Source organism: Camelina sativa, chromosome 9 (genome assembly GCF_030686135.1).
Source record: "Camelina sativa cultivar CO46 ecotype springtype chromosome 9, ASM3068613v1".
Taxonomy (NCBI): domain Eukaryota; kingdom Viridiplantae; phylum Streptophyta; class Magnoliopsida; order Brassicales; family Brassicaceae; genus Camelina; species Camelina sativa.
This window is the reverse complement of record NC_141888.1, coordinates 8019533-8035297: the sequence shown is the minus strand read 5'-3', so window position 1 is coordinate 8035297 and position 15765 is coordinate 8019533. Positions and strand designations below refer to the sequence as shown.

Here is a 15765-nt window from a genome sequence, read left to right as displayed (position 1 = left end):
GTGTTATGCTAAACGTTACATCTAGAAGAATATAAAGCTTTTTTGTGATATTATCGTAAGATGGTGACACGTGGAAACATTTATGTGTTTTCAGATAATGATAAACGGTAGGCAACTAAACTTGTTGGAATTACAGGTGGTGTTCTTGACTCTTGACTCAGACCAATGAATCTAATCCTCTTCTCTTTTGTTTTGTCTTTTAAAAAGAAAAAAAAATGTAATAAAAGTTAAAAAATATATATATATAGAGTTTTGGACGGAACGAAGAGTCACCGGTGGACGGCGGAGAGAAGTGGGTTCGAATCTAGTAACGATTGGTATAATATCTCTAGTGAAAAATGACTTACTACTAAAAAGACCATATTTTATTATATAAGGTGATTCTCAAAAATACCACAAATTTAAGTTTTTCTTCCAAATCTAGCACTCATTTTAGTATTTTCTGAATTTAGCACCCATGATCTAATTAAATAAATTTTTATTATTATAAATCTAATTATACATGACTCTATTATCAAGGTTAAGCTTTTGGCCGACGAGTGTGTAGGTGAAATTTGAAAGTTGTGGCGCATTGGAATCACGTGTTAAAGGAGGAGTCGAAGGATTCAGTCGTATTGCGTGAAGATGATCGAAGGTTCAATTCAGAGACGACATCTGAGGCAGTGCGTTCAGCTGCAGCTCCTTTGTCTGATGAGGTCATTGTACGCTGACGGATCGGTGGCTAGGGAATCATAGGGATATGATTGTGAGGAATCTGGAATTGAGAAGGATCATTGGCTGGATTTTGATTAGGGTTTCGATTCTTATCTGAATCGTGATTGTTACCAGTGTTCATCTCCGTATCTTTATTGTGGATTCGTTGATGGAGAACTGAGATCACAATAGGGCTAAGGTAGTGGTGGTGGCGATGGTGCAGAGACGGCGGAGGAGGTGGCTGATAGACATGAACCATGTCACATGGTGGAAGTATAGAAGAAGACATAACCGAAGACAATGGTGGAAGTATAATGATGTTTGAGTTTTAAATCTATGATTGTATTTTGAGATTTAGGCTGGGTGAGTATCATTGTTTGTCTTCACTAGATCTGATGATGATTTCATGCATTTGTGCTTATGGAGGCTTGTGCTCTTAACAAGGATCTTTACTCTGTTTTTCCTTCTTATTTAAGTTCTCTGTATTTTTTAGAATCTTTTATGATGTTCTTGCAACTTGAAAAAACAGCATCAAACATCCAACACTTTCCACGAAATTTAGGAAGGATTCGTGCTAAAAATCTTGTACATTCCGTTTTGTTCGACGAAATTTAGGAAAATGTCCTTAAACTTAAGGATGACCTTCATAAAAAATTTGGAACTTAATGATGACCTTCATAGAATGTCTGGGTATTGATTAATGATATCATTACCCCTCATTATAACATAGTAATCTTTCACATATTGAGACAAAACAGTGTAGAAAGATTTATAAACACATTAATTTAAATTTAGGAAGGATTCAATAATTTAGGAAGAAAACCTTAAACTTCAGGATAAACTTCATAAAATATTTAAGAAGACACAAAATCAGATTATTAATCTTCTATACATAAATAAAATATCAGGATATGCACAAAATAAAATCAAATATCACTCACCAAGTGGAGTAATATGTGATATTTTATGGCAAAACATAAATTAAAAGATTCAAAAAAACTCATTTCTTTAGATTTAGGAAGCATTTCATGATGTTTAGGAAGACGTTCTTGAAATTTAGAAATATTTTCCTGAATATCCAGAAATCCCAGAAATGATGATGATCATAATCAGAAGATCATCCTCTACTGTACTCCGTATCATAAACACTACTAGCCAACTCCATCATCACGAAGACAACAAACTTTTGTACATTTACCAACTGTTTTGTTTGCAATGACATTATATCAAACACTTGGTATGCAATAACTTTGATGTCCAAAGAGGAGAGAGTACCACTCAAATACACATTTCAGCTTCAAAATTATATATGATTTTCTATTCCATTCACAGTTCAGATTCCAATACCCAACAATTCAAGCCACCACTCATAATCAGATTTCATTTATTACCCAACAATGCCCAACAATTCCAATACCCAAATTAACATTGGTTTAGCTCTGAGACGACCACTCATAATTAGACGTACATATCGTTAGAAGAGTTTCTTCAGGAATCTCAAAGAATGTTTTGGCTGAGAATGGGGTAACAAGGACCTCACATCTCTGCTACATTGTAAAGACATGGCTTCTCTAGTCTTCGTTCTCTGCCATCTTCGTTCTTCTTCTTCTTCTTCTTCCATCTTTGTTCCTATTTTGCTTCTTCTTCCATCTTCGTTCTGCTTCTTCTTCTTCTAATAATCATCACGATCATATTCACTACAAATTTACCCAATTTCTCAATTAAAAGCCATAAAAATCACTTCGAAAATCTCAAAATCTAAGATCATAATTGATACATGAAGAAGAAGAACAAGACCAAAGCTTCACCGTAAGCATCATATACTTCACTTAAGATTTCAAAATCGTCAGTAAAAAGTTATAGTTAAGATAATAATAATAATAATAATGCTAGTTTTGGAATATTTGAACATGTGTGCTAACTTTGGAAGAAAAAACATAAATTAGTGCTATTCTAGGGTATTCCTCTATTATATATAAGATGTTAGGAAAGTTATTAATTTTTTTTGTAACGAATTATAGGCTTTAGACTTTAGAGTTTAGAAATTATACATTTTTATTGATTAATCAAAAAACTGTTCACATGTTTCTCCATTTCATATTTTATGGATAAGAAAATAAATTTTAGGATAATTCTCAAAAATAAGTTTCAGTAGTATTTTACAGTATATCTTTAAATTCTTAATCTAAAAACACAGAGTTCAAATTTAAGAAAGAAAATTTCTTACCAAAATTGAGCTTTAACAACTATGTAACACGTATGTCAATCATCATCGCGAGGAGACCATTTTGACAAGCTCAATTTGGGTTTCTAATAAAAGAGGTAGCAACGTCGGTTAATCTCTACTATAGTACTATACATTTTAGCCTATATATTAGATGCTTTGTGAGCATGCTCCAATGATAATAGTCGCCATCAAATTTCGGGATACGAGGTGTAGAGAAACCACCATTTCCTCCTTCTGAACCCATCTGCACACACAATTTCGCTCTGATACCAGAATGTTAATCTCAATACAAATCTAGAAACTGCAATACTTCATTAATAAACAACAATGGCTTATATAGCCTTAGGGAAACATAGTGTGACACAACGTGAAACAAACTACTTCTAGATTATAGCTAAACACAAGTGATAAACATGAATAACATAATTGACCAAATCAAATACCAACTTGTCATGCATAATTGGACACTAACTCAAAATAAATCCTTTGACTCCAGAGTGAGTGAGCTCATGGTGTAGCTGTGGTGAAGTCAAGGGGGTAGGAACATGCTGGGCTAATCAGATTTTTAATGTTTCTCTCTGGAAGGTCGAGAAGCTGGTAACAGAGTTTACACTTTATGAATGGAGGAACATCTTCGTACTCTCTAGGCTTAGTGAGGAGATTAGATTTCCTCCTGTGATTCTCTCTCAACTGACTGAATTTTGCTTTCAGCAAGATTTTTTCTTCTTGCGAGATTTGCCTTCCTTGTTCATTGGTGAAGCTGGTCCAATCCCACACAAACCTTGATGTGACTTTCACATCAAGGTTTGAACTCTTCAAAATTTGTAAAATCATTACGTTATAGCCTCTAACTTTCAGAAAAGTCTCTGATAGATTTGGAGGAAACTTTAGAAGTAAAATAGTTTCTCTCATTCTATTCATTAGCCTTTAGGCTTATAATTATATAATGTCATATCTTGTCTAACAAATTTTTTACATATTCAATAATAGTAAAAAAAAATATTGTACAAATGTTAACTTTCCATTTAACTCGATCTTGTAATCTCTGAAATATCCTAATACCCTCCCAGAAGCTCATATGTGATAACACGTATGAGATTGAACAATCATCATATCATCTTAACAGTCATCATATCACTATAGAATCATCAATGGTGTTTAAACCTCGTCATAAGGTCATCAATTCGGTGGAGAATACTGTAGTAGTTGTGTATCTCCATCACCTTATGTCACCATGTGAACTGAACGAACTCATCAATTGGTTCATGCTCAAGTTCACAGCGACACCATGTCATCACCCCATTGGATATGTATATATCTATTGGAGTTCATCATCTTTGTGGTTACATCGTATTTGTAGTGTTAGATATAACCACATAAAAACCTGAAAGAGATAGATTAGATAAGTGAATTGAACGAACCCATCAACGGTCCATGCTCATAATCCACATCAATATCATCAATCAATGAACGTCTCCTTTGTAGTATGAGACAAAAAAAATCAAAATTGCAAACAAAGCTAAGCAAACAGCAAACTTATGGCCTTAAATGGTTACAAGTTTTTTAGTAGATTTTGGTTTTAGTTTTTCTAAAAATCTAATTTTCTACCATTCAAGATTTTATAAAATCGGTTTCCTTAAAAATTAGGAAATCTAGTTTTTGGCAGATTTTACCCATTTACAAAGAAAACCAAAAACCATCTTATAGTGGTTTTTATAATCGTTAGTGTTATTCTTTCAGTTTTCAATTTTTATTATTATTTTTAAAAATGTTTTAAACTTTTTAGTAAAAACCAAATATTTAAAAACCAAAAACTAAAATCTAAAAACCAAAAGCTAAAAACCAATTTAAAAACTCATTCCATTCATGGCCTATAACTATAAAAAATTAAGAATATTTCAACAAAAATAGATTGAAGGAAACAAGGTCAAAGAAAAGAAGATGAGATCGATAAAAAAAACATAGGTGTTTCTTTTTTTTTAGAATGTGGAAAAATAAAAGAACCATAATTCATGGAAATAGGATCAAGACTCTGATACCATGATAGATTTGGAGAAAACTTTAGAACTAAAATAGTTTCTCTCATTTTATTCATTAACCTTTAGGCTTATATTTATACAATGTCATAATTTGCCTAACAAGTTCTTTACATATTCAGTAATGCTAAATCTACTTATTTGACAATAAGGAAATTTATACAAGTGTTAACTTTCCATTTCTAATTCTCGTTGTATATAAAGTTTAATATTAATATTTACTAGGTCACACCTCACAAATAGTTTCTTTGTTATCCTACAAAGACAAATAAAACTCAATCGGATTTTAAAATAAAATTATGTTTCAAATTATGACATTGTATTCAACGATATAGGATAAACATATGGTGCGGTTTGAGTTCAATTTGTTAATATGAAATACATTATGTGAGACAAATGCCGATAATGTAAAATCAGTAGTAAAAAATAATGTTTAAATGGTGAAGACGCTAACATGCAATAAAACAAAATATTTGAATGGTAAAAAATGCAAGAAATGGAGTGTTAGATAAAATACTATTTAAAACCAAATGGATTAATAGTAATAATAATGATAAGAATAATATTACAAACTTAAGTTCCTTTATATCATCATCATCATCATCATCATCATCGTTATTATTATTATTATTATTATTATTAGTATTATTAGTATTATTATTATTATTGGTAAATAATAAAAATATAACAAATTAATTTAAATGTCAGTAACATTTTTTACACTTTTATTTATTCAAATAATACAATATCCAAATATATAACTTATTTAAATATAATCATGCATACGTATCTTTTGCATTTTATGTTTTTTTTTTCAATTTTGGTGATAATTTTCATTATTATTTATGTTATGGTATGTCAAGAGTTCAAATATACTTATAAAATAATATTGTATCATTGTATTACAGACTTTTTATTATTTTGATTGTCAAGTTATTGTTAGAGCGGACTTCGAGAGTTCATGTGTCGATGAGATTACTAGTTTACTTTTTAACCTCTCTGAAAGTGTTGATGATATTGTACGGGAAACAAATTTTGTAGAACAATCAATCTTACAATTTTTAATTCTAATATTATATTATAGTATTTAATTATAACATTTAAACTCTAACCATTTTTTATAAACTCAAAACGACACATAATTTTGTTTAATTGTGTAATTTAAACCCTAATCACTCTTTTATAAACCCAAACCGACATATACTTTTGTTTAATTGTAAAATCTAAACACTAATCTGTAACCACTCTTTTATAAACCCAAATGGATATATAATTTTGTTTAATTGTAAAATCTAAACCCTAACCACTCTTTTGTAAACCCAAGCCGATATATAATTTCGTTTAATTGTAAAATCTATACTTTAACCACTCTTTTGTTAACCCAAACTGACACATAATTTCATTTAATTGTAAAATCTTAATTCTAACCATTTTTTATAAACTCAAACGAACATATAATTTTTTTAATTATAAAGTTTAAACCCTAATTCTCCTTTTACAAACTTAAAAACGATATAAATTCCTTAATAAAAAAGAGAATCTATATAATTTGTTTCTTTAATTTATTTTGTCTTTTTATTTTATTTGATTTATTTTTTAAATATGATATGACATGACATATTATTATATTTTCATTAGTTAATTAAGAGAGAATGAATAAGAGAGTTAATCCCAAAAAAATTATTTGTTAATATACATCATAGGTGTTTTAGACTGGGTCAGGGTTATATTGTAATTATTTCTGGGTGGCAACTATCAAAACATTGAGGACATCTATGTAAAAATATCAAAGGATGGAAAGAATAAAAAGTGGAGATGCGGGGTATCGATCCCTGTACCTCTCGCATGCTAAGCGAGCGCTCTACCATCTGAGCTACATCCCCATTATGATATTTGAGTTGCGTATAATGAGTAAATCCATCTAATACATGGGAACATGTCGGTGCCTTTCAGGCTGAGCTCAATAAGGACTCGTTTGCTTTCTCAGCCTACTCAGTCTCGTGATGCCAATCTCAGTTACTAAACCGATAGCATCGGAAAAAAAACTTGCTCTATAACTATAATTCTTGAAACAAAACTCAATTCATTTGTGGTTTGATCAAAACAGAGATTTATGTGATATTTGCTATTCGCTCTGGTAAAGCATGAATCCTATTACAATCGAGAGTAAAAGCACGAAAATCCCTACCAAAATAGGGACGTTGGATGCATTACCGCCGGCGTTACTTGTTCTCTTTCTTTCATCTCCACCCATTGTCCTTTCCACGTTCCCTTCTAACCGGAAATTGGAAGCAGAAGTCGCATGAGATATCACGTCCCACATTGATTCCGCAATCAATAAAGAAGTTTCGGTTTCCACTTCTGAAATCTTTGATGCGTCAATAGAAGAATGTTCCATGGACATTAACTCAATGCAACGTTCTTTTACCACCTTTTCAGAAAATCACCAAACGTACGCATTAACATTTGGAAGAAGAGTTAAAAAAGGTGTAATGAATGTAAGACAGGTTTGCTCATATACCTCGTGTGACTCAAATGGCTGTAGATAATCGCAGATATACATATCCGCCAGCCACGGAACAAGAACTCTCCTAGGAAGACGGAGATGGCATATTTTTCTGTTTACAAACATCAAGACGTTAAGTTTTGTATCAGAAAATTAGAAACTGTTATGTTTAACAGCTAACTCACGTTGATGATTTGAAGATGAGTTTGGATATGGGAATTTTTGACATCTCATTTGCATCCTCATCGTCTCCAACATCCTTTGGAATGACATCCTGCTCAGCCTCGTCACAGATAATGTCCAATCTACTTTGCAGACTCCTAATAATGTCAGCCTGAAAAGAAATATACCACCATCAACAAATTATTTAAAAATTCAATAACTCCAATAGAAATGGCACAAGCTTGTGAAAAAAGGGAAGAGACATCGTTGCAATACCTTAATATCAGTAATAGCTTGTGAAACTGGTTCTTTCATGTTCAAGTAGGCGTAAGAGAATATAGAACCACCGAAGAGTAGAATTCCAGTAATATTCTTTGCAGTTAATGCTTCTCAACATAAATATAATGTCAGATACAATCATCAGAAAGACATGTCCAATAGCAAACCAAATCAGTATGGCTAAGTAGAGTGAGTAAAACATACCTTCAGCACGACTATCTTTCATGAATGGGAATAACAGTTCAACTTCATGTTCGCCATCCGTGTTGCAAGGCTCATCGTTATGCACCTTCAGCCCAACATAGGTTAAAAAAGAATTAGAAACAAGGGAAGATTATTACCAGACAGACGCCATCCACAAGGATAACCTAACCGCATTGCATTATACTATTTGATTAAATAACTAGAAAAAAGCATCAAGCTTGAGAGCTAGAAATCGATTTAAGAACTCAACATCCAATATCCAACAAGCAACATAGAAACATAAATCGTTTTACTTTCTCCTCACCAAATCCCCATCAACCATTGCATTTGCACTCTTCAGCTCTTTTGCATGAATTGCAAGTTCTCGACGGAGGATATCAGTGAATGATTGGGCAGTTGACTCACCCTCACGGTAAATTGGTAATCTACTTGCGAAAAAGTGAATAAAAATATCATTAGATTGAGGTCAGGAATGAATACAAAAAGAAAGAGTTCCAGTATTTATATAAGTGTAGTCATTCAGAGAAATCATAATAAGAACGCGCCTGAGTGCTGATCAAATTTCCAAATCAACTTTCAACATAATTGACATGAATATCATTGTGAAATATTTTTATACATGAAAATTGCATTTATAAAAAGATATAGAACGTAGAATTCCAAAAACCAAATCAAAATGCAGTGGCATTACCTGAAATTAAAGCTGTAGCTGCACTTAAACCTCTGTAGAGAACTTAACACCCTTCCCAGCTTAAAGTCACAAGGTCGAAGACTACTTGACGTAATACTTGAGCTCAACAAACAAGTTCGACAACTCCATCTGCAAAAACATGTGTCATCCTTAGTTTAAGTACCCGAGAGAGTTCACCAAATTCCTAAAAACTGAATCCATACCTCCTTGGACTATAACATATGTGAATAAGAAGAGCTTCATCCAAGCTAGGATCCAAATGTCGTATTGCATCTGTAACTCCCTTGATAGCCTGATAAAGTTTCCCATCACTTAGATCCATTATCATGGTTTACAGTTTACTCACTAACACCCTACAATCTTAATTTAACAAATAAAAGACACACATACACCTTTAAAAGACACAGAGGCCACAATCGAAATATATCTCCAATGTTACCTGGCAAAGGATCATAGTAGAATTCTTAAAAGCAGCATCACTAGCCCACACATAGATACCAACAACCTTCATTCCACCCAACAGCATTCTCGATACCTGACCCATTACAATGCCAATCATCATGAAACAAACACATCCATCTAACAACAAAACTAGGAGTCAGACAAACAGCAAAGACAAACCTGTCGAGCATGTTCAGCTACCCAATCGGAATCAATCGATAGAGAACTTGACTCTGATTTTGACTTGGAAGGCTTCCTTTTATCATCTTTAGTCTCCAAAACCGAGCAAGCTGGTTCTCCATCATCGTTGCTCGGTGTGGGAATTAAATCAAACACGAATCCACGATCCAGAACAGAGCTAAGCTTCCCTATCACAAGACCCACCTATGCTCAAAACAAAATTGAGAAATAAAAAAAAATCACATCTTAAACTCAAGGCAGAGACAACATGCATTTACAATCACATGAAAACTAATCAAAATTTACCTCAGCAGGAATAGCTGAGTGAGAGAGACGATCTTCAACAGAAGTAAGTCTAGTATCTTCTCCAACCACTGCTTTCACCATTGTTTAACGAGTGAGATAATATACCTGCATCAACCAAAAATTTATAACTTTTCGAAATCCCAGAATCAACAAAATCCAAAGATTGAAACTTTTCATCGAATTCACATAAATCCAAGTCGAAATTGAAAAAAACCCAGAAACGGAATTGAATCCCCAAAGATCGTCCCTTTCTGGATTTGAGTGATTTTTTTTTTTTTTTTGGGTGAAGAAGATGAAGGTCCGTTTCTATTAAACCGGTCTCTCTCACACTAATGAGTTAAGTCAACGGTTCAACCAAATAAATGACCCTCGTATGTGGTTTGATCGGTTTTGGGTTCACAACTCTTAATCAACCCTCTCAATTAACCAATCAAAATATAACAATATGTCATATTATATCAAAATTAATAAAATTAATAAATCAAAATTTAACAAATTAATAAAACAAATTATGTAGATTTTTTATTAAAAAAATTATGTTGGTTTAGGTTTATAAACGAGAATTAGGGTTTAAACTTTATAACTAATAAAATTATATATCAGTTTGGGTTGATAAAATAATGGTTAAGGTTTAGATTTTATAATTAAATGAAATTATATGTCGGTTTGAGTTAACAAAAGAGTGGTTAAAGTTTAAATTTTACAATTAAACAAAATTATATGTTGGTTTGGGTTTACAAAAGAGTGGTTGAGGTTTAGATTTTACAATTAAACAAAATTATATGTCAATTTAAGTTTATAAAAGAATGGTTAAGGTTTAGTGTTTAGATTTTACAGTTAAACAAAATTATATGTCGGTTTGGGTTTATAAAAGAGTGATTAGGGTTTATATTACACAAAACAAAATTATATGTCGGTTTGAGTTTATAAAAAATGGTTTGGTTTAAATGTTATAATTAATATATATATATACATTTTTAGAGACACTTATGAAATAAATCCTGAAGTTCCAACCTGTTTACAACCATGCCATTGACATTAATTATTAATTTGTTTTTCATTTAATTAACTAATATTAAATTTCAATTTTGAAAAACAAGATTTCTCATCCTAATAAAATTTCCAAAACAATAGGAACCACACTCCATTTAACATTAAGTATTAAATTTCTGATTAATTTAATTAATATTAAGTTTCCCATTTTACAAAACAATAGGAATTAATTTTATAAACACACACAGTATTTTCCTTCTATAAATCACTACTATTTTAATTGTATGTTATAGTTCCTATAATATAACAATAAACCTCAAACAAAATACTTTCTGCACTAACTAATATACATATGTATATATATATATATATATATATATTTGTAAGGTTGTACATTTTAAAAAATACAAATTAAATATTAGTTATATATAGTCTACAAAACAAATAATATTTTATTTTTATTAAAAAATAGTCCCGCGGTATACCGCGGATGGATATCTAGTAACTATTATATAATGTTAGTATTAATAATTGTAAAATTGATTGATCTACATAATTTATTTCCTTAATTAAGAGGAAATGATTTTTTTTTTGTTAATGGGCCACCACATCCCATACAATATCATCAACACTTTCGGAGAGGTTAAATAATAACCTCATAATTCCATCAACATATGAACTCTCGAAATTTGCTCTAACAATAAACTGACAATCAAAATAATACAAAGTTTGTAATATAACGATACAATATTGATGATACTTGTAGGTTGAGAACAAAAAAAAAAAACATACATCTTTGAGTGATTGAAGGAGAAAATATTGGTTTTCCCCTTCATTGCCAATATGATCTAAGACAATGGGTAAAACAATGTTTTCCAATGCCATTGCAGCTGCAGCAGATTTAAGATCTTCGACAGAAGATTGGAAGGACTTAATGACAGCATTTTTACGATCACATATATTAGAATTGCTAAATTTTATAAGTATATTTGAATAATAATAATAATAATAATAATAATAATAATAATAATAATAATAATAATAATAATAATAATAATAATAATAATAATAATAATAATAATAATAATAATAATAATATTACTGCTTTAATTATTATTATAAAGATGATGCTAAGATGCTATAAGGAAACTTAATTTTGTAATATTATTCTTGTTCCATTTTAATTATATATAATGTTATCTAATTAATGCCACACCATTTCTTGGAGTTTCTACCATTCAAATCTTTTGTTATATTGCATGTTGAGGTTTTCACCATTCAAACTTAATCGTATTTGTCTCACACAATGTATTTCTTAGTTAACAAATTGTACTTAAATCGTACTATATTTTACTCTATATCGTTGGATCCACTATCATAACTCGAAACTAATTCTATTATTACTACTAAAAAAGTTCAAAATTTGATCATTTCATACTTGACAAAAATCTGGATCATAAACGTTAATTTAAATATTACATTTATATACTAGTAAGAGTATTTTGTAATTATATGATTAGTTTTTGCCAGATGTATATTTGTTAGTTGAAATTTTATAATTAATAATGCATAAACATATCCATACACAGTGGCGGATGCAGACATTTTTTTGCATGGGGCACAAACACATATAAGTAATAATATTATATTTATGTAAAATAAATATATATTTAACAAATAACAACATTAAACTATATCTTACATTTTTCATATTTCTAAATTTTGAAATCGAAATATATGCCAAAGTTTTTGAAAGTGTTGCTTATATTGGTTTATAATTATTAATTATACTTAATTATGTATATTAGATATATATATATATATATATATTTAATTTAATAATTAGAAATTACAAACTGAAAATTCACACTAAACTATAAAATACATGTATCAATACAATAAAAGTTTAATGTTTTTCTCTAGAGCATGACACATCAGCATTGTGAAGCATTATGGAGATGACACATCAGTTAAAACAGATAACCAATGAAAACATTCTAATTAATACAGCTCATCATTCTATTCTAATAATAATCATTCACTAACCTATCAAATTAAAACATTAATACAAATCAGCTTTTTTGTCTAGGTGGACACATATTTATTCTCTTGGATGATTCGATTTCTTCTTCTTTCTAATTAGCTTTCGTCGTCGGTTCTGATCCAATCGATAGAAAGAGAGCCATGAGATCACCAGCACTGTAAATTCAATGTTATTGGGTTTGTGTGATCGTGTGTTAAAAACACTTGTATTGCCGACTTCGTTCAACAAGGAGGGAGAGAGAGAGAGAGTTGATGTTGAACACTAACATCACCGCAAGAAGGAGAGAAGAGAAGAGAGGTAGCCATGAGAGAGAGTATGGGAGAGCAAGAGAGATCGTAAAAAATAGAGAAAAAGGAAGAAGAAAAGTTGGTGCCGAGATATGGAGGTGGGAAGCGGCGAACCGGATAACAATCAACGGAGAAGGAGACGTTGCGGAGGTGGTGGATCTGGTAGTCATTAATGTGACTGTGGCAGGCCACGGTGGTGGTGGAAGAGCAATGCCGGAGTAGATTGGAGCTGGAGAAGAGAAGAACTAGAAAGAGGAATAAGAAAATAAAGCAGTTTGGAGAGGTGACTTTGGAGGCTCGTCGGCGCCGGATGTGACATCGGATTAGAAAGAAAAAAATACCAGCGTGATCACCATCAAGCCATGAGCTCGTAGCAACTGATGGAAGTCCGATCAGAGTTATATTCAAGAAGTTATGAGGATTACTTCCTACGCAAGAAATTACTGGAACTGTCCAAACCAGAAACCCTAGAAATCAGATTCGAGGTTGTCTCCTTGGAACAATGGTCGATAGTCCAAAACTTACCCGATCGAGCTGAGATTTGGTGGGGAGCTTCACGGTACTATTGGCTACATATTCAATGGTGGGATTGTGATTTTAACGATTAGTTGTTGTTTTCCATTGGTGTGTTTTGAGACATTTGTATGGAGTAAATAGTAACAATTTAATGTTTGGTTTGACAAACGAGGTTGGATGGAGCTGAAGCTCTGTATGAGTGTTCTTGAATATTGGGATTGGCATGATAAAGGAGAAATGAGTTTCACCATTTGAGTTGCAAAGGAGAAGGATAATTCTTGAGATAACGAAACACAAGAAGTTACGAAAGATGAGGATATGTCTGAACCAAAGAAAATGGAGATAGATGTTGAGATAAAAAAAAAAGATGATGAAAAAGCTGTGACGGAAGATAAAGAGTCAGAGTTTTAGACAGATGGAGACAATGTTGAGACTGAAAAAGCTGTGATGAAAGATAAAGAGTCATGGGTTAACTTGTGATTGCAGGCAAGACTCATCTTTTGGAAGAAGAGATGTTAGAGTTTTACTAATACTAAAATGCAGACTAAAAGACCACTAGAGTAAAGTACATATATTTGTTTTGGAAGAAGAGATGTTAGAGTTTTACAAATACTAAACTCAGACTAAAGTAAAGTACATATATTTGTTTTGGAAGAAGAGATGTTAGAGTTTTACAAATACTAAACTCAGACTAAAAGACCACAAGAGTAAAGAACATATCTTTGTTCAAAATGCTTCATGATGGAGCAAGAATAATGAAGATACTTCTTTGATGAAGAGATTGAAACTATGAACCGATAGGTGAAACATTTTTCTTCATTTTTATTTACTCGTAGTTTTAATGCTACATAAGCATAACTATGACGTGATTTCGAATATGCGACAGAGGTGGATATTGAAATATTTTTTGGTTTGGGTTTGAGGCAGATTATATTTCAGAGAATTTTATTATGAGATTTAGATGGTATGGTTTTGACATTTGTGATCCTAAAGTTTTTTATTAATTAAATATTTTATATTCTTTTACTGTTGACAAATCATTTTTTAAAGTAAATAAAAAATAAAAAATGATAATCAGTCAACAAATGCTTTGATTTTTTAATTATTATTGCAAACAACATATAAAAATTATCTTTAAGATATTTAAAATAAAAACAAACAAAAAATAACCCACGGCGTAGCGCAGGTACTATTCTAGTTAGGTTTAAATATACTTATCTAACCATATCACACAAATTTAAACTCTAAATATAATAATGAACTAGTATTGTTAATTTAATGTTACTAATTTACTAGTTTTACTAACATTTTCAGTTAAGTTATATACTTATATGTAAACTATACAGTAGAATTATGAATTAAGTTTGCTAAAGATAGTAGGGAGAAATAAACGAGTTGAAACAAAACGGTGCGTTTTTGTAAGGAGGCGATCAAATAGGCGATTTAGGGTTTTTGCTTTCTACCCAAGTTTCCATGCCGCCGGGGGTTTCTCCTGTGCCGGCGGGGGATCTTTTATGTCCTAAAATGCAAAACGACTGTGGGGAATATGGAGGAGGGAGAGATCTCAGGTACGCCTACTGTGGCCACCTCTCCAAAACAGTGTTCATGGGTGTCTATGGTCAAATCCACTGCGGAGATGGAGAAGATCCATCTCGCTGTTGAGGATGTTGATGGTATGCCGACGCCTCGAATACCAGATAGTGTCTTCAAGGAAGCTCATCCCCTATGGGAAGATTTTTTGATTGGTAAGTTTCTTGCAAAGGCTCCTTTTGTGGGGAGGGAGGGGGGGGGGGGGCGCATACATGCTCTGGTGAACAAGATCTGGACACTAGGTGATAAAACGATGAAGATTGATGTCTATGTGTTGGATAAAAATACGGTGCAGTTTTGTATTAAGGATGAGCTTACTCGCTCGCGCATCCTAGGACGTGGTATGTGGAACCTTTGTGGTGTCCTGGTGGTTTTGTCTAAATGGAGTCCTATAGTGGAGCAGGATCAGGAGGAGATAAAAACAATCCCGTTATGGATCATTATCAAGAATGTCCCCGCCAAGTACTTCTCTTGGAAAGTGCTGAGTGCTGTTACTAGTCCTTTAGGGGTACCACCGCGATTACATCCTGATACTAAGTCCTTTAGGGGAAAGTGCTGAGTGCGCATACATGCTCTGGTGAACAAGATCTGGACACTAGGTGATAAAACG

At 32.0% G+C, this 15765-nt stretch overlaps 1 protein-coding gene and 1 non-coding gene across 3 annotated transcripts; both read right to left on the bottom strand.

Annotated features, from left to right (window-relative positions):
• Positions 1-6766: 6766 nt before the first annotated feature.
• Positions 6767-6839, bottom strand: TRNAA-AGC (transfer RNA alanine (anticodon AGC)). The gene has a single exon. It is a non-coding gene; the product is annotated as a tRNA-Ala (tRNA).
• Positions 6840-7019: 180 nt separating this feature from the next.
• On the bottom strand, positions 7020-10049 carry LOC104710707 (uncharacterized). Of its 2 annotated transcripts, none has more exons than XM_010427344.3 (12): positions 9940-10049; positions 9726-9830; positions 9420-9623; positions 9238-9333; positions 9002-9090; positions 8799-8927; positions 8412-8532; positions 8108-8192; positions 7901-8010; positions 7648-7796; positions 7478-7574; positions 7020-7387 (listed from the first exon to the last, which is right to left on the bottom strand). In XM_010427344.3, the coding sequence occupies exons 2-12, from the start codon at positions 9804-9806 to the stop codon at positions 7082-7084; spliced, it is 1467 nt and encodes a 488-aa protein (XP_010425646.1). In that variant the 5' UTR covers positions 9807-9830; positions 9940-10049; the 3' UTR covers positions 7020-7081. The 2 variants fall into 2 exon arrangements, with proteins under 2 accessions (XP_010425646.1, XP_010425647.1); XM_010427345.3 differs by having other exon boundaries at positions 9912-10043.
• Between the last annotated feature and the right edge of the window lie 5716 nt (positions 10050-15765).

Coding starts and splice junctions, on each gene's coding strand:
- LOC104710707 (XM_010427344.3), bottom strand. CDS start 9,806: ATGGTGAAAGCAGTGGTTGGAGAAGATACTAGACTTACTTCTGTTGAA. Junction 9,091..9,237: donor CTACTATGATCCTTTGCCAG/GTAACATTGGAG, acceptor AAACTTTATCAG/GCTATCAAGGGAGTTACAGA. Junction 8,928..9,001: donor ATATGTTATAGTCCAAGGAG/GTATGGATTCAG, acceptor ATGTTTTTGCAG/ATGGAGTTGTCGAACTTGTT.